Source organism: Neophocaena asiaeorientalis, unplaced genomic scaffold (genome assembly GCF_003031525.2).
Source record: "Neophocaena asiaeorientalis asiaeorientalis breed wild unplaced genomic scaffold, Neophocaena_asiaeorientalis_V1.1 scaffold264, whole genome shotgun sequence".
NCBI classification, from domain to species: Eukaryota; Metazoa; Chordata; class Mammalia; order Artiodactyla; family Phocoenidae; genus Neophocaena; species Neophocaena asiaeorientalis.
The window spans coordinates 7,441,414-7,460,512 of record NW_020185332.1 but is presented as its reverse complement, the minus strand read 5'-3'; the positions used below and the strand labels follow the sequence as shown (position 1 = coordinate 7,460,512).

Below are 19,099 nucleotides of genomic sequence, written 5' to 3'. Positions count from 1 at the left end.
TGAGAGGCCCGCGTACCACAAAAAAAAAAAAAAAAAAATCTATATCAGGTTATTTAATAAAATCAAAGCCCTTTCAGGATATAACCCAAGGTCATTTATTTTTGCAAACTAATCTCTTGTTTGTTTCTTCAGTAGTCCATACTAAAGATTAATGTTAAAATTAGTGATCCTGAGTAACAAGATGTAAAGTTATTAAAGATTGAATTTGATTTATTTTATGTGACCAACCCGAGGGAAGAAGGGTGTTAGTAGAAGTTTTCAACAGCTGACATTGAAAAACTAGTCTTATTAACTTAGTTTATTTATAAATTTAAATATTAAGATATTCCCCAAACATTATGAAAAGACTAAAATTGAACTTTTTGTTTTCTTTTGAAAATTCAGGATCTGATATTCTAATTTAGGGCAGCGTACTTTGTTGGTCTTATTCTGCCTGCCTGTTTTGGTAAATAAAGGTTTGCAGGAAAACAGCTACACTTGTTCATCTGTGTATTGTCTGTAGCTTCTTTCACACTACAGAAACTAAATTGAATAGTTGCAACAGAGACCATGTGGCCTATAGAGCGAACAGTATTAACTATTTGGCCCTTCCAGAATGTTTGCGAAACTCTTGATCTAATCAATAATCTGGCACTTGTGTAACTTCTTTCTTTAGTTATATAATTTAAGGTTATATTCAGAAGCTCTAGCTGTTTCTGCCATTCTAATATAGTGAACCTTTATATAGAAAGTTGCCAATTTCATATTCATATCTTCCAGTATCTAGAAAATTAAGATTAAACATGCAAAATCTGTAAATGTGTTCGAAACTAATAGTAAGAATTAGACTATAAAAAATGAATCCCTGGAGCTGTTTTTTCTTAAGTGCCATTTGTTTAGAACTTTATGACTATTTGCATTTGTAAATTTGACAGACTTTAGACTAGAAAGAGAAAATATAATTAGCTGGGATGACAAAGTGTGAATGGAGGTAATGTCAGTTCCCTGGATGGGTTGACATGTGTGTTTGAAAAAAATGCACAAGTTTAAAATTTTTTTCTTAGAAGTTTTATCCATTAAAATGGATGAATATTATTACAGTATAAAGGTGAAGCAAAATAAAATAGTTTCCATTTTTCTGCTTTATATGTTTATATAAAATAACTTCTTTGTGCCTGTAGCATATGCTGGAATATTAATTTTTAAAATTTTATTTAGTTCCTATTCTATTTAAAATAATTGCTGTAAAGCAGGTATGCAAGATAATGTTAAAACTGCCTTTTTCCTTGGGTGATATTCAGATTGGCGGCACTGTAATAAATGAGCAGTGAGAATTTGTGGGATTATGGTTTCTTGATTTATTATTAATCATTAAATTATTTTATATTACATTTTTATAATGTATAGAATTAATTTCAAGACTAATCTGTAGATGTTTGTAATAGTAATACTATATTATTTTTTCTACACTAAGAAATAACCAATTATTCAATTATTTCCAGTGGTCTTTTTGTGTTCTGTGTTTCCAGGCGGGCACATGAACGCCCCCCACCCCATCCACATAGGATGCATCCAAACTATGGTCATGGGCATCATATTCATGTGCCTCAGACTATGTCCTCACATCCTCGACAGGCTCCGGAGAGATCTGCCTGGTCAGTATCTTGTTTATTTCAAAGCTATGCTCAGTTTCTTGTGGTGTAGTGGAATGCCTAGAGAAGGGTAGTGTGGAGAAACTGAATTCCAGCTTATCTGTGAAGCACTGTCTCTGGGTGAGTCCTAAGAGACCTGGAGAGGAAAGAGTAGCAGCTTGAGTTCTGGGGCAGGGAGTGTGTCAAACAGGAGTAGAGCTTTTTGTTGTTGTTGTTTTTCAGGGATCTACCGTCAAAAGTTAACTCCCTAAACTTTTCATAACTTCTTTATCCACCGCCCCCCACCTTTGTACTCACATTTGCTGTACCACCCTTAACCCCTGCTGTTGACAGGGGAAATCCAGCCAGCATCCTCTAGGCTTGTGTTCTTTCCTAGAGAAATGGAAGCAGATTTGCATTAATTTTCTTTCTGGATCTGTTGTCTGTGGGCAGTCATTGAGATCTTGATCCACAATGACTTTTGAGACAAAACATAAAATGAGAATAAATAAAAGAATATTTGGCATTTACCAAATTTTACTCTTTCTAAAATTTTGTTTACCCTTGCTTTATAAGGTAATTGTCCTTGATGCCAACAATCCAGAGGCACTATCCAACAAACGGAAGACCTGGGAGCACATTCATATAAACCAAAAAAGCAAACTCTATTCTATATGCTCCTCAAGAAGAATCAGACTTTTAGATTGGAAGGAACCTTAGGGGCCATTCATTGTGTTCCCTTCCTTTGTGAGATGTGAAGCTGAATGCAAGTGCTTTGCCCCTCACGCTCACAAAATTGGATCTTTGAATTTAATTCCTAAAGTGAATTTGAGATTATTAGTTATATCCTTTGGGCTAAATTATCTTTTTTTCTCAGCTAAGTAAGATAAGAATCTTCAGATTACTTTAAAAAATGTAAACATCATCCCCCATTTCTGTTGATAATAAAGACACTGTAAAGATGTCTAAAATTTAAACTGTTCTCCTCTTTTGTCAGGGAACTGGGAATTGAAGCTGGAGTGACTGCAGCTACTTATACACCTGGAGCATTGCATCCTCACTTGGCCCATTACCATGCACCACCTCGACTTCATCACTTGCAATTAGGAGCTCTTCCTTTAATGGTAAAATAGGAACCTTTCAAAATTCTGACATAGTTACCTTCGAAAACTATTCTTTCTTTTCTAAATTAAATATTTTATTGGAAATATTTTTAATGTATTAGTTGTTAATAGGTGTTTCAGTAGAAGTTGAGAATTATTATTATTAGATTGGAACTGTGCTATAAGAAGGTATTAATATATTAAAATATGTGTTGTATTTGCATTGTAAAATATATTCTTCTTAATGTAAAAAATGACAAATTTTTTTCTTTTTATGTGAAGATGACAATCTTGATCCACTCTCCCTAGGACATGTGCTTTATTTTGTTGTAAGTGGTAATGGGTCTGTTCTAATGCATTCATACTTTATTTTCTGATCAGCAGGACTGTATTAATTCTCTGTATCTGATTTGAACAGATTCAGATTTTGTTGATCCATTTTGAGTTCTAAAGAACACATTTCGCAAAAATTGAGTTTGCCCTTCACATAATACATATTGTGTGGTACAGAGAAGTGAGTAGTTTTGTCTTGTAGGGGTAGAGGCACTGCAGAGAAGGTTGCCAAGACACTTTATTATACATGCAACTTCTAAGCAGGCTTTGGAAGAATTGGGAATGGTACTCTTACAGTGGCTACAGCATGTAAAGAGCTTTCAAATAGCATAAGCACAAGGAAATCCAAGTAAGTTGGTATTTCTAGATCTTAGGGGTGAGGGTCATTCAGCAATGAAATATCTGCCCTGCTAAGAAACTAGGGCTCAGGAACCATTGAAAGGGGAATGTCTTGATCATATTTATGTTGTTAGAGTGATTTAATCAGATTGTAGTTAAATAGACCCCCTCTTTAGTTGTGTGTAAAATAGATTTCATGGTAGGAAAAGGATACTGGTTAGGACATTATAGTAGAAGAGATAAAAGTTGGTGAATGCCTGAACAAGGGCAGTGGCAGTTGACATAAAAAGGATGGGATACATTTGAGTAATATTTAGGATGACTTCCAGATTTCTAGCTTTGGTTATTAGGTATATGATGTTGCCATTCACTAAGTTGGAGAATATTAGATGAGGGTTTAGGGAAGGGGTTATTAGGTGAGTTAGGTTTTGGACATATTGAATCTGAGATAATATGTGTATCAAGGTGGGATGTCCAGTAGGAAGTTAGGTTTATGGTCTGGATCTCCAAACAATAAACTGGTATCTGAGTTAAAGATGGGTTGTGATCTGTCAATGTACAATGTATATGTGTCACATATCTGTCATATTACATGAATCCATGGAAGAGGATTAGATTTCCAGGAAAATCTAATCTAATCTAATTTGTCAGACTGACAAGAGATTGAAAAAAACCTTGGAGAATAATAATACTATATTTAAATGATAATACTGTACTTCAAACAAAGAATTCCAAGAATTGGCTAGAGAAGTTGAGGATAAATGAAGTTAGAATTATGTCAAAATAATATGGTCAGTAGCGTTTCCATCACAAAAAAGTAAAGTTTGAAAAATGTTGAATGCATTTGGCATGGGAGTGGTTATTGGCGGCTTTTGTCAGAGTGATTTCAGTAGTGGTGAAGGATGGAGATGGGGTGCCTCTTAGATTACAGTAAGGAAGGTTAAAAAATGTGGAGACTGTGAATATAAACTACTTGCTTTATAAACTTGGCTGTGAAGGGAAAGTGGGAAATAGGGTTGGCATTTGTTCCAGGTTTAGAGAGGTAATTTAGGTTTAGAGAAACTTGAAGGTAATTTTAGGTTTAGGACAGAACAACATTAGCATTAGGGAGGGCTTGTTTGAAGATGTCGCGGAAAAGGGGTGGGTAGCAGCTAATGAAGGATGACCCAGGGTTGGGGAATAGGAGAAGAGGGGAGCAGGTGATAGAGCTGACCTTTGAGTAGGAGAAAGAGGAAGCTTACCCCTAAAAGCTAGAGAAAGGAGGCTAGGGAGGGTTACAGGAGAGGTGCGGCTTTAAGTAGTTTGGAAGGCAGGAATTCCTTTCTGATTTTTTTCATTTTCCTTGTAGATGTGTAGGAAGTTAGATTATCTGCTTAAAGCTGGATACTATTGATCTTGATTATGAGGAAAATTGCAGATATTTAAATACTAGGCTATTTTAAGGGTAAAAGTTATTGCTTATTTTAAATTCTTTTCCATGTGTGAATTGTCTTTTAAAGCTGTAAAACCTGCTAGAAGTGTGTTACGATTCAGCGGAAGATGATTAAAAAATAATTTTGGAGATTTATTTATAAAAATGGAAGAATGGTGCTCTGTCTCAGAATCTCCCTTTCCTAACACTACGGTCAACTCTTGTTATTCATGGTAGTTATGTTGTGTAGATTTGCTGTGAACGCTGACTAAGCAGATGTTGAACTATTGGGGTGGCCAAAAAGTTCGTTTGGGTTTTTCCATACGATGTTACAGAAAACCCCGAACGAACTTTTTGGCTAACCCAATATTATTCCTAAGGGTAAATACAGCCCTAGGTTATTGCAAGCTTCTAGTCACAACAACCAGTCAATGCATTACGTTGCTTTAATGTGTTTTTCTGTTTAGAGACACCTTATTTGACATATACTGTTGATTCATTAACATTGATCTCATGGCCAACAACACCATAACTCATGCCTGAATGAAGCTTATCTACACATAATTTCTGCATAAAGCACATCACAACCTTCTTGCACTTAGGAACACTAGCCAAGAATTAAGCATTTTGTTTGGGAGCCATTTTAAACAATAAAATGATCTATAAATAGCACAAAAATGTGAAAAACATTGCACTAAGTAGATTGCAAAAAAGACACTTGTTTACAGTGTAAGAGCTGAAACAACTAGGCAGGGTCTTCTTCCTCTAGGCTGGGAACACGTATTGGCCAAGTCAAATTTCTTGCTGCTCTGTGCAGGTCCATGAATGACTGTGAGAGCATGACTATTGATTCTGGAGTTACAAATAAATTCAAATAAATTCTCTCAAGTAGGTGAGTTCGCAACAAAGACATCCATGAATAATAAGGATTGACTATGCCTAACAAAAAATTAGAAAACACTGTTAAAACTTTCACTAACAGAGCCAAACCAAAAAAGGAGCCAAGGGTACCTTTGACTATTTGGGAGTTAGAGGAAGCGGAGTAAAACTTTTATGTTGAAGTTAAGTTTTGTGCATTTCTGTTTCTTAATACTGTTCAATAAAGCTCTCTGAAATTGATCAGATCTTATAAAATTTTAGCCTTTATACATTTAGGCTACTAAGAACATCGTTCTTAGGTTTGAGTATTTTCTACTTAGGATTCTTTGTGCAAAATAAATCAAGTAGAAGAGAATTGTTATCTCGTGGAACTGCTGTTCCCTTTTTTTTTCCTTCTGATGACGGTTTGAGTTATTATAAAAGAGATCATTTTTGAAGAGGAACCTGTTAACAGAATGCTTTTTTGGAGCTATATATACTTATTGAAGTTGATTTTTGTGAGAAACTGGATGGAGAGAATTGAGTATCTGAATTATTCAATGGTAGCAGCAAAACTTGAGCCTATTCTTAATTGATTTAGCCTATCTCTTCTACTAAAATAGGTTCCTGACATGGCAGGCTATCCTCACATTCGTTACATTTCATCAGGCTTGGATGGAACATCATTCAGAGGTCCTTTCAGGGGCAATTTTGAGGTATGTAATAAAATTAATGAAGATATTTGCCACAGTATCCGTAATGCAGAGAGAGAATATATGTAATATTAATATTTACAACTGTATAGGATTGCTGCAGTGGCTGGGGATCAGAAAGCAGTAAAATACCTGAATTTCTGATATTGCTTCTAGGGATTATTATAAAAAAGTTTATAAGTGATATTAATTTTAGTGTCAGAAATTACCCAAGTATTTGAAGAAGGGTAAATGAAAATATCTAATACAGAAGAATGTAGAAATTTATTGAATTAATATAAATATCAGATAAAGAACCATACTATTAAATGTGAGAGAAAAACCTTAATGTTTTTTTCAAAAATAAATGCAGTAGACTTACGTGCTTTATTGAACCCATGTGATGTTTGTAATACATTAGAATTGAGCAGTAACATTTTCTATATAAATCTACCTTTTGCAATATATCTTGGAAATCAGTACTATCATTTTTTGGACCAATTCATTGTTTTCGATAGCTCTTATATTGTACTGTGTGGATGAATATAATTTAACCATTCTCCTAGAAAATCATTTAGGTTTTTCTAATATTTTCCTACTACAATCGATGTTTAATGCTTTTTGACTAAGCTTAATTTTCAGAGAAGCATTGCTATAGAAAAATAAACCTAAGTAATTCAGTTTTTCGCTAAATATCTTCTTGTTTGAATTTTCAGGAAGAACAAGTCATTTGAATATGATGTAAAGTTTTTTGGTTATTTTAAAAATTTATTTGTTTTTGGCTGCATTGGGTCTTCGTTGCGGCGTGTGGGCTTTCTCTAGTTACGGCGAGTGGGGGCTACTCTTCGTTGCGGAGCATGGGCTGTAGGGCACACAGGCTTCAGTAGTTGCGGCACACGGGCTTAGTTGCTCCGCGGCATGTGGGATCTTCCTGGACCAGGGCTCGAACCCCTGTCCCCTGCTTTGGCAGGCGGATTCTTAACCACTGCACCACCAGGGAAGTCCCTGATGTAAAGTTTTGTTTCTTCATGTTAGTTTGGAAGTTGGAGTCGTTGGGACTTAGAACTATTGTTTGACCTGTTTGCCTATTTTACTACAATGATTTCATCTTCTACATGCATGCACACATGCTTACTGATGTACATAGTACCATGCGGTAATATGCTGCCCTAGTCTGCAGGGATGACTTTGCCATACCACTTCAGTTGGCTGAGAAGAGAATTATAAACAGTCATTTGCCTTACTGTATATATGGCTTTTTGAATACTCTATTTACGTTGCAGGTTTATATGGAACTTTATTGCTTTTACAGTATTGACAGTACTGTTCAAGGAATAATCATCCTGACTTTTAATACTAGTTATTCTTCACCTTCAGGAACTTATTCATTTGGAAGAAAGACTAGGAAATGTCAATCGTGGAGCATCCCAGGGGACAATTGAAAGATGTACATATCCACATAAATACAAAAAAGTAAGAATTTATTTTATGAAACATCTACATTATTATTGAAATGCATAACATTTAATATTATGGACTTCCTTTGAGTTTGTAGAGTCTAGCAACTACATTTTTTTTTTCTTTTTTTGTGGTACGCGGGCTTCTCACTGTTGTGGCCTCTCCCGTTGCGGAGCACAGGCTCCGGACGCGCAGGCTCAGCGGCCATGGCTCAGGGGCCCAGCCGCTCCGCGCCATGTGGGATCCTCCTGGACCGGGGCATGAACCCACGTCCCCTGCATCGGCAGGCGGACTCTCAATCACTGCGCCACCAGGGAAGCCCTACATTTTTTATTATTAAAACAATACATGCATGTGGTTAAAAAAATTGAAAGTATAAAAATATATACTCTGAAGTCTGTTACCCTACTGATCCTAGTTTTCCTTCCCAGAAGAAAAATCATGCTTAAACATTTCTTAGGTATTCTTCCACATATTTTTAATAATAGGCATATGTATATATTTTTCTTTCACTTTTAAAAATAAAGAGGATAATATACACACATTTTTGCACATTTTCTTTTCATTCTATATCAGCACTACAGATGATCCATATTCTTTTTCATCACTTATACAGAATTCCATCATACAGTAGTACCATAATTTAACTAGTCAGTTATTTTGATGGACATTTAATTGACCTACATTTCTTATATTCTACCCTTATATTCCTTATGTAGTATTACATCTAGAAGTTATGGACTAGGCATGTTAAATAAATTTCTTTCAACAGACAACAGTGTTCTATCCTATAGAGACTAATAAAGTGTGAAATTTCTGTTCATTGTTTTTTTCATCCTTTTTCTAAGAGTATTAATGAGGTATTACCAGTAAAGTCCTTTCAACTGTTTAAGCTAAATACTATAATTAGCATTAATTTTTTGAATGTTATTTGAAATGTTCATTAGTAAAATAAAGTTTATTTGGCTGTGCTCATGATAGGACAAAAGTAGTATATAGTATTCTAATTGTGATTAAAAATGATAAATTTCAAGCTAATAAATTTCTGTTACTTTTAATTTTGCTTTTGATGCTGATTATTTAAGGGTCTTACAAGAACACTTAGTTGATAATAGTCACTTAATTCATCCTTTAATTCATGACAGTTTTGCCTGGGAAATAAGTTGTGGGTGAATGTGTGGTTTTGTTTTGTTTTGTTTTTCAAATAAACACAGACTTTACTCAGTTGTTCAATAATGTCATCTCTACTAATAAGGTAACAACTGATTGGTTCTCACAGAGGAAACTGCACTGCAAACAAGATGGGGAAGAAGGGACTGAGGAAGACACAGAGGAAAAATGTACTATCTGTTTGTCTATTTTAGAGGAAGGTGAAGATGTGAGGTAACTAGACACTAATTATCTAAAATCCATTGTCAAAACTGTACAAGGTTTTATTTGAAAGTAGACCAGAACCCAAATAAAGATCACTCCTGGCATACCCTGTTACCAGTCTCTGACATGTAGAATTGCCTTCTTATAGTGAGTGAAATAAAAAAGATTAAAGTGTCTGTATTAACAGCAAAGGGGTGTGGATGGGAAATATACTACCTGTTTTGGGGCCACACCAAGACTTGGCCAGGGAAATTTTGTGGGCAAAAATGTCTTCTTTAAATCTTGCAGGAAGGAGAATTTGAGAGGTGAGAGGCTTTGGAGGCCAAGACAGATGTATTAATGTATTCTCCAGAGCTTAAAGAGGGGGATCCAGATTAGCTCCATGCAGTTTGTTTTACAGTATCTTTTATAAAGTAATCTTGTTCTAAAATTTCCTCTCAGTTTGTAGACTGTTTTCTTATTGCAACTTTGTGATTTAGGAAATGTTATTATGCTAACCAAACATTAATTTTAGACTTCTCTTTTTATAATCTCTTGTTTTGTTCCTATTCTGGTTTTTTCTAATGTAACATAATCCCATAGGAAACAAGTTCTATAACATATATAAAAACTGTATAGTAGTCTTGTTGCCCTAGTTTATAAGGAAAACTTTATCATATTTCTTCAGTTGGCTAAGAGAGAGAAAAATTGTTATAAAAAGTTGTCTACTATACCACATATAAGGTTATTTGAACACTGTATTATTTCCAGTGAAGATTTATAAATATGGATGATAATTGTTTTTACAATATTGACAATACTGTGCAAGGAATAATTGGAACACCTCTTTTTAGCTATTTTTACAAAATATTAGGAAGTCTGAAATGTATGACAACTCTTAACGGGGGTGGAAGTTGAAAGGGACACTTAAGTCAGTAACTTTTATCCTACTGTTACACTTAGATTTAACGTTACTGTGTTATTGCATGGAAGCTTTCTTTATTTCTCAATTTCCAATTGGTAGTGTAGTGTACTAAAGTAAATGTCTCTTTTTAACCTAATTTTAAAAGAGTAGCATAGAATTAAGTGGATATAACATGAAAACAATATTATTAACCTTTAATCAATCAGGTATTTAAATTTAATATGTAAAGATCCTGTAGACAGAAAATAATATTGCATATTAAGACATTCCTGCGGGGGCCACTCTTCATCGCGGTGCGCGGGCCTCTCACTGTCGTGGCCTCTCTTGTTGTGGAGCACAAGCTCCAGACGCGCAGGCTCAGTAGTTGTGGCTCATGGGCCCAGCTGCTCCACGGCATGTGGGATCTTCCCAGACCAGGGCTCGAACCCGCGTCCCCTGCATCGGCAGGCAGATTCTCAACCACTGCGCCACCAGGGAAGCCCTAAGGCTTTTGAGAGAGAATTAAATGAGATTTTTTTGAAAGTGCTTCACAAATACAATGATTTGATATTTAAAAATGTACTTACAGTATTATGTTACAGGAAACATATTGCCAACTCCAGTGCATTGGCAGCTCATGTAGAGAAGCAAAGCTGGAATAATTGCTAATGTAATTGTTCTTAAAATTCTTGAGATTTTACATAATTTGATTCCATACCTGTGACAGTTAATTATCTTGGTCATTTATACATTATATTGCTCAGAGTATTAACTTAATGTAGGTGTAACTCTTGAGTATGGAGGGGTGTTTTTTTTGGTTTGTTTTTTTAACAAAAGAGAAAAATGTTTAGTAACTTCAGAACATTACTGAATTATTACATGTATCATTTGTTTAAAAATAAATGCACTACACTTGTCATAAAATTAATTTTTGCTTTTTATGTTTTTGCCTATAATAGACGCCTTCCCTGTATGCACCTTTTCCACCAAGTGTGTGTTGACCAGTGGTTGATTACCAACAAGAAGTGCCCCATATGCAGAGTGGACATTGAGGCCCAGCTGCCAAGTGAAAGTTGACACCATGTTTCAGAACTCTTACCCTCCCTCTCATTCCCACCCTCCTGGTACTGCAGTCTACCAAAGATGGCATGACTTACCTGCGCAGATTTGGAAGCCGTGAACTTAGAGTGCTGGCTCTGCTATATGGTACAACTAATGCTAGACCTACAGTTTATGTATACAGTTGATTTTGATGTATTTATAAAAGCTTTTTTTTTCTAGATTTGACATTTTTCCTGTATCATTTTACTGTATTTTTGCATGGTTCCTTGTATTGCATTTCTTTGCACATATTATGGGCTTGTGACCCTAAACTTGCAGGCAAGATTAGCTGCTTTAGTAAGTAGAATTTCGTGGTCTTTTTGTTTTTTACATAGTACCAGGTCTTGAGAATTACGAATTTTTTTTATCCATTACTAACGTTTAATTTAATCAATCATGTACTTTAGTTTAATGTATAAAGATCCTCTAGAAAATGATAATATTGTGTATTAAGACATTCCTTAATTAGGACAAAATGGCTGCTGTATATTTACAATATGGAGTTCTGAATTAAATACCATTCTTGATACTGGGAACAGAATACAAACCATTTTCAATCAGATGCAGGTGGTATTCACATCGCCAGAGTGATCAATAGAAATTTTCTTGGTGTATCCTTTTCCTTTCGGCACAATGCAGATAGAGTTGAATATTGATATCATACATTTAGACTGCTGTTCTGATTGTATTTATCTTTTTCCTACATTGTTTAGAACTTTATTTCCCAGATTCAATTTTTGCTGCTGTGAAACAGCTCTGATGAACACTAAATAGCAATTTCAATTAGCTAGATTGTACATACTTGCAGATTTAACAAAATTTTAGGGAAATTGGAGAAGACATGTAGAATTTTGTTCAGTCTTCTGCTAAGCACGTATATTAAAGATATCTGCTTACATTGATTTTTGTAAACACATTTAGTCAGGATTTAGAATTGCAGTCATCGGCAGGTATCTGTGCATTCATAGAACTTCTAAAGATCCCAGGATCACTTTTAAAGGGATTTTTATTAGTTTAAAGATAAATAAAGTCAGCTGAATCTACATGTCTCTTGTTTTATTTCTCTTTAAACTTGAAAACAGTAAATCTGCAGATACTGTGAGGCACAAATTATACTGTCAACCTACTGTTGCTCTGGTTTTAGACTCCCACTTCATACATTACCAAGAGTCGATCACTGATTTAAAAATTTTAATTTCTATAGTTAAGATTTACTGCATAATATAGAATATTAAAGTTAAGTTAATGTACTAACATTTCTCCTTTGGAGAAAGTTTTAATCCACTTAAGGATGTGTATTATCAAGATACTTTCATATACAGGATAGCCTAATTTTATTTGTCTAAATATGCTTAATATGCCCCAGATTGCAAATGCATCAGTCAGTAACATCACTGTCTGTATGTGGAAGACATGTTCCCATGGGTCATATGTGAAGATGTCGATAAGCTTGCATTAAGCCACCTGCTTTGTAAGTGGATTGATTAATAAATAACTTATATTTCTATTGTCTTTGTGTTTCATAATTCATTTTTTATAAATCTGTTTACACTGAACATCTTGGGATTCAAAACAGTGATCTCACTCAAGTTGACATTTGCATAATTTGATGTTTGTATTCATTCAGTTATGGCTACTTGCCCTTGTTTTGTATTAGTAAATGTTACACCGTAGTAATTGGCAGTATCAGCATGCTTCAACATAGTATGTGTAGAGATGGAGGATGGACTATGGTTTATAAATTTGGATATAAAATAATATATTTAAAAAGAATACTAGGGACTTCCCTGGTGGTACAGTGGTTAAGAATCAGCCTGCCAATGCAGGGGACATGGGTTCGATCCCTGGTCCGGGAAGATCCCACATGCCGACGGGCAACTAAGCCCATGCGCCACAACTACTGAGTCTGCGCTCTAGAGCCCACAAGCCACAATTACTGAGCCCGCGTGCTGCAATTACTGAAGCCCGTGCGCCTAGAGCTCGTGCTTCGCAACAAGAGAAGCCACCTCAATGAGAAGCCCACGCACTGCAACAAAGACCCAATGCAGCCCCCCCAAAAATTATAATAATAATTTTAAAATTAAAAAAAGAATACTAGATGATTAAGCTGCAGTTGTAGAAGTGTTGTGAGAGGAGTGGCAAGACAGAATGAGAACGAGAAAAAGAGAGAGAGAGACTTTGTTTGCCATCTTACTAGGGACAAGAGCTAGTAGCCTGTCTTCAGGTAGCCTGTGATGGATGTAGGACTTTACCACTGGAAAACCCAGGGTCTGTGCCAAGGGGTAAGATGGGGAGAATTCTATACAATGGAGGCCTTCTTCATGCTCCCCAAAACACAAATACAGATAGATTTCTCTCTTTTTTTAATATTATATCAGATTTAGTTGCACAACTACCTATTGACCTGTTTAATGATTGCTACTGATTTTTTTAAAATCTAAAGTATCATTACTTTAAAATTTATTTTATGCAAGTGTTTGTAGCATATACCTGAATTGTTAATGCAGGAGCTTCTTAAGCTACTGCAATTAATTACAGAAAAATGTGATTAGTAATGAACCAAGTGAGAAAGAAAATAATTTTTAGTATTTTAACTTTCTGTGCTTTGTTTTGGTGTCTTCCATATCCTGCTACATCTTATGTCAAAACGAAAATTTCAGTGATAGCTATCCAAATACTTTAAAAACTCTTTTGTCAGCAAATCCTTATGTTCATCGTTGTTAATATGCAAGTGATAAACTGATATTTGAAACATTTTTTTTAATCTGGTGACTTTGTTTAAGCTGCTAGCACATTTCATCATTTGAAATGTTCATCGTTGTTAATATGCAAGTGATAAACTGATACTTGAAACATTTTTTTTATCTGGTGACTTTGTTTAAGCTGCTAGCACATTTCATCATTTGAACCATAACTATTTGACAGAAAACTAGCTCTGTTTTAAAAATGCTATTTGTAATACAAATTAAAATGTAAACGCTGTAGACATTTTATGATTAGTTTTTCATAAATGGGAATAGCTTAATTTTGTAGAAAATGCATCCTGAATTTTTTTTTAACATCTTTATTGGAGTGTAATTGCCTTACAATGGTATGTTAGTTTCTGCTTTATAACAAAGTGAATCAGCTATACATATACATATGTCCCCATATCTCTGATTTTTTTAAAGTTTTTATTTTATATTGGAGTATAGTTGATTTACAATGTTGTTAGTTTCAGGTATGCAGCAGAGTGATTCAGTTATACATAGACATGATCTATTCTTTTTCAAATTCTTTTCGCATTTTAGTTATTACTGCATCCTGATTTTTAAAAAATTAATTAGTTTATTTATTTTTGGCTGTGTTGGGTCTTCGTTGCTACGCACGTGGGCTTTCTTTAGTTGCGGTGAGCGGGGGCTACTCTTCGCTGCGGTGTGCGGGCTACTCATTGCGGTGGCTTCTCGTTGCAGAACGTGAGCTCTAGGCGCGTGGGCTTCAGAAGTTGTGGCACTCAGGCTTCAGTAGTTGTGGCTCGCGGGCTCTAGAGTGCAGGCTTAGTTGTGGCGCATGGGGTTAGCTGCTCCGCGGCATGTGGGACCTTCCCGGACCAGGGATCGAACCCGTGTCCCCTGCATTGGCACCCCTGCATTGGCAGGAGGGTTCTTAACCACTGCGCCACCGGGGAAGCCCTGCATCCTGATTTCTAATTTAACTTCCAAAACCTCTGGCAACAGTAAATTTTCTTGCTTATTCAAGACTTGACATGTCACAATATTGGATATAGCAGTATTGAAATATTTTCTCTCAGTTATAGATTTCACTCATTTCCTTGAATTCAGGGTTATGTCCAAAACAGCTATTTCTTTCTAAGAATATTTTCTTTCTCTCTCCTCTGTATTCTATACAGATTCACAGGCCACACAGTTGATCTTTTGGAGTTTTGAAAAGAATACAGTCTGGTGTCAGACAGACTTGGGCTTAGAATTGTTTAACTCTAAAAAACTTAAGCTTTCTGAGCTTCATCTTTCTTATCTGTAACAGAAATAGTTTGTTATTAGAATTAAATGAGATGAGTGTAAAGAGCTTTGCATATAGGACATACTTAAGAAGATACGTTCTCCCAATGCTTGCTCATCCCACCCCACCGCCCAAATACCCTTTGCCCTTGCTGACAAATGGTAGCATAGCAAGATGCTGAACCATAGATCAGTGTTTGCTGTAATCTTTACTCTTACCGAGTCCAAGCAACGGGTTACTAGATAAGAATGAACAATCCTCTGCAGCCCTTCAAATTTTTCTTCTACCAGAGGAATGGAAGATTCCCAGCACACGTTCCTTTGCTTTGAAGTCACATCAGGCACATCGTTACCCATAAAAACCGTCCAATGCTGTGTTTTAGGCAGCTGCTGCCAATAGATCAGACTTGGCACAGGATATGAAACCATTTGCCTCTCTGAGCTAAAATAAAATATTACGGAGAGATTAACAGCTAGAATTTCTCGATCTCTCCTAATTTTCCTTCCCATCAAATTGTGTTATGCAGGGATCTGGTGCCCATTGAGGATTAATTAAGCACACAGCTGAGCTGCCTATGTTATTGTATTAGCTGCTTCTAGGCTGCTTCTTAGAGAGACCAAGAGTGTGTGGAAGGTGTAGGTTGCCAGGAGAAGCTTTTGATTAGCCCAAAGAAATTGCATATCTCCTTTAATCCTTTATCATCGCTACCAAGAATGGTTAGATTCACTAAATACTAATTTTCATTGTGTGCTACGCTGAGTCAGTTTTGCTTTAGGTGGTGATATACAGTATGTGTGCAGGGTCGGGGGCGGGGAGCTTTGGAGAGTAAACTTCTACAGATTGTTATTGATATGTTGTGTTACAGAAAGGAAGAGTTTGGCTTCTGCCATTGCCTGTGTAGCTGGTAGCACAGCTCAAGATACTCAGATTTCCAATCTGGCCCGTAATATGGGATGCTCCAAACCTGTTATCCTAAGGATTCTGTTTTTTAGATTCTCAAGAAGAGTTTTTGACAAGGGAATTGGAAGAGATATGGTAAGTCTTCCAGCCTGGCTTTCAAAAGGAATGGATATCTTTATTGAACTGCTATCTAGACTACCGTACTGTTAGTATTTGCTCAGAGAATAAGCTATGGTGTACCTGGGTTCCTAGAACTTTGTTGTTAGCCACGCACACCCCAAACCCCAAAGCTTTGTATTACCTATCTGTTGTTTGGTTACCCTAAAACTTAGTGGCTTAAACGTCAAACGTCTTAGTTTCTGTGGGTCAGGAATTTGGGAGCAGCTTAGCTTGGTGCTTCTGGCTCAGGGAGGCTCATGAAGTTACAGTCAAGGTGATAGCTGGGGCTGCAGTCATCTCACGTCATTACTGGGTCTGGAAGATGTGTTTCCAAGATGGCTCACTCACATGGCTGTTGATAGGAGACTTTGGTTCCTTATTGGCTGTTGGCCAAGAGACCTCACTTCCTTGTTATGTGGGACTCAGATGTCTTCACAACAGGGTAGCTGGCTTCCCCAGAGCAAATGACCACAGAGAGAGAGCAAGTAGAAAGCCACAGTGATATTTTTCATCTTGTCACAGAAGGAATACTCTCATTCTTGCCACATTATATTCATTAGAAACAAGTCACTAAATATAGCCTATACTCAGGAGGAGTTGATTGGGTTCCAACATTTGAAGAAAGGTGTAGCAAGAATTTGTGTACACATTTTAAAAACACCACAGTTAGTAACTGTCTTATCCCCTATGTCAAGACCTGGTCTCCAGACATCTTGGACTTCTGTGGCCAAAGATTCTATCAGACTGGTTTCAGTCCTTCCCAGGGCTCTCCATTACATCTGATCCGTGGTTCAGCGCTAAATCAACTGTGCCCTCAGGAGGTAACCAAATGCCAAAATATCTGGAAATGGCTCAGGCATTCAAGTTGCCCGTGTGAAAAATTTTCCAAGAATAATTTTTTTTTTTTTTGGCTGTGCCACACAGCATGTGGGATCTTAGCTCCCCGATCAGGGTTCGAACCCATGCCCCCCCTGCATTGGAAGCACAGAGTCTTAACCACTGGACCACAAAGGAAGTCCCAGAATAATGTTTTTGAGGTTCACAGTTTACAAATAATTATAAATCCTAGCTACTGTGCTATGTTTTCCTAAGCCATGACACCATAGGAAACAGTAAGATACAAGACTTGCAGCAGGGATATCCCTGGTGGTGCAGTGGTTAAGAATCCGCCTGCCAATGCAGGGGACATGGGTTCAATCCCTGGTCCGGGAAGATGCCACGTGCTGCGGAGCAGCTAAGCCTGTGAGCCACAACTACTGAGCCCATGTGCTGCAACTACTGAAGCCCACGTGCCTAGAGCCCGTGCTCCACAACAAGAGAAGCCACCACAGTGAGTAGCCTGCGCACTACAGCGAAGAGTAACCCCCCTCGCCACAACTAGAGAAAGCCTGCATGCAGCAACGAAGACCTGATACAGCAAAAACAAAACAAAACAAAACAGACTTCCAGCAAACAAGCTTATTTGGTGCAAGGATTGAGAATACTCCCAGGTAAGTATATCTGTTACCTATTATGTAACAAACCACACCAAATCTTAGTGACTTAGACACAATATTTATTTGGTCATCACTGTACAATATGGGCAGGGCTGGGCAGGAACTTCTCATATCTCAGTGTGGTGTGATCACTGGGTTCTTCATGTGACTGTATTGAGTTGGGAGCTCTACTGGGATGGAATGCCAGTGTGGCCTCCCTTAGATGTCTGATGCTTTAGCTGGGATGGCTGGGACAGCTGAAGACTCACTGGGCATCTCTTTTTTTTTTTTTTTTTTAATTTATTTATTTTTGGCTGTGTTGGGTTTTCGTTGCTGCGCGCAGGCTTTCTCTAGTTGTGGTGAGGGGGGCTACTCTTCATTGCGGTGCACGGGCTTCTCATTGTGGTGGCTTTCCTTGTTGCGGAGCATGGGCCCTAGGCACGCGGGCTTCAGTAGTTGTGGCACGTGGGCTCAGTAGTTTTGGCTCGCGGGCTCTAGAGCGTAGGCTCAGTAGTTGCAGCTCACGGGCTTAGTTGCTCCGCGGCATGTGGGATCTTCCCGGACCAGGGCTCGAACCTGTATCCCCTGCACTGGCAGGCGGATTCTTAACCACGGCACCACCAGGAAAGTCCCTGGGCATCTCTCTTGATGTGGTGTCTCTAGTGAGGGAGAGCTAGACTTCTTTACATGGTGACTCAGAGCTCTAAGAAGGAAGAAACTGCCAGGCTTCCTAAGACCTAGGCCTGGAACTGGCACAGTGTCATTTCTGCCATATTCTGTGAGTCAAAGCAAGGCTAGCCCAGATTCAAGGGGAGGGGAAAAAGACTATACCTATTAATAGAAGTAGCAGCAGCAAAAAGAAAAATTGTGACCATCTTTAATTAATCACAGTAAGGTAAAACAAGTGCCATTGCTGGGTTATAATTCCTAGTACAAACTTCCTGAACACATTTTTCCCCCCAAGCCAAAGTTTAGCATATGGAGAAGTCATGTGTGCAAATGGTTTATTTTCTCAAGTGTAATCTTGAGAGGAGGAATCAGTGGTGGAGGAACTTTGACTTCCTCACACTGATGTTTGAGAAAAAGAAACTTATGTGATGGAGATATTTTTGTTCCTTTGACTGCCATATCTTTGTGTAATCTAGAAATTCTTTCTGCAGTGTTCTTTTCTTAACTTTTTTTAAAATTTAATGTATTTTTTGGCCATGTTGGGTCTCCATTGCTGCGTGCGGGCTTTCTCTAGTTGTGGCTAGCAGGGGCTACTCTTCGTTCCAATGCGTGGGCTTCTCATTGCAGTGACTTCTCTTGTTGCGGAGCATGGGCCCTAGGCGTGCAGGCTTCAGTAGTTGTGTCTCGTGGTCTCTCGAGCTCAGGCTTAGTAGTTGTGGTACACAGGCCTAGTTG

General features: G+C 37.3%; 1 protein-coding gene across 2 annotated transcripts; it reads left to right on the top strand.

Moving 5' to 3' along the window:
- Positions 1-48: 48 nt before the first annotated feature.
- Positions 49-12,674, top strand: LOC112393165 (E3 ubiquitin-protein ligase Arkadia-like). Of its 2 annotated transcripts, none has more exons than XM_024735272.1 (6): positions 49-1,634; positions 2,608-2,734; positions 6,278-6,370; positions 7,724-7,819; positions 9,060-9,187; positions 11,021-12,674. In XM_024735272.1, exons 1-6 carry the CDS (start codon positions 1,546-1,548, stop codon positions 11,136-11,138), a joined length of 651 nt encoding a protein of 216 aa, XP_024591040.1. In that variant the 5' UTR covers positions 49-1,545; the 3' UTR covers positions 11,139-12,674. The 2 variants fall into 2 exon arrangements, with proteins under 2 accessions (XP_024591040.1, XP_024591041.1); XM_024735273.1 differs by having other exon boundaries at positions 53-1,634; positions 9,084-9,187.
- Positions 12,675-19,099: the final 6,425 nt, after the last annotated feature.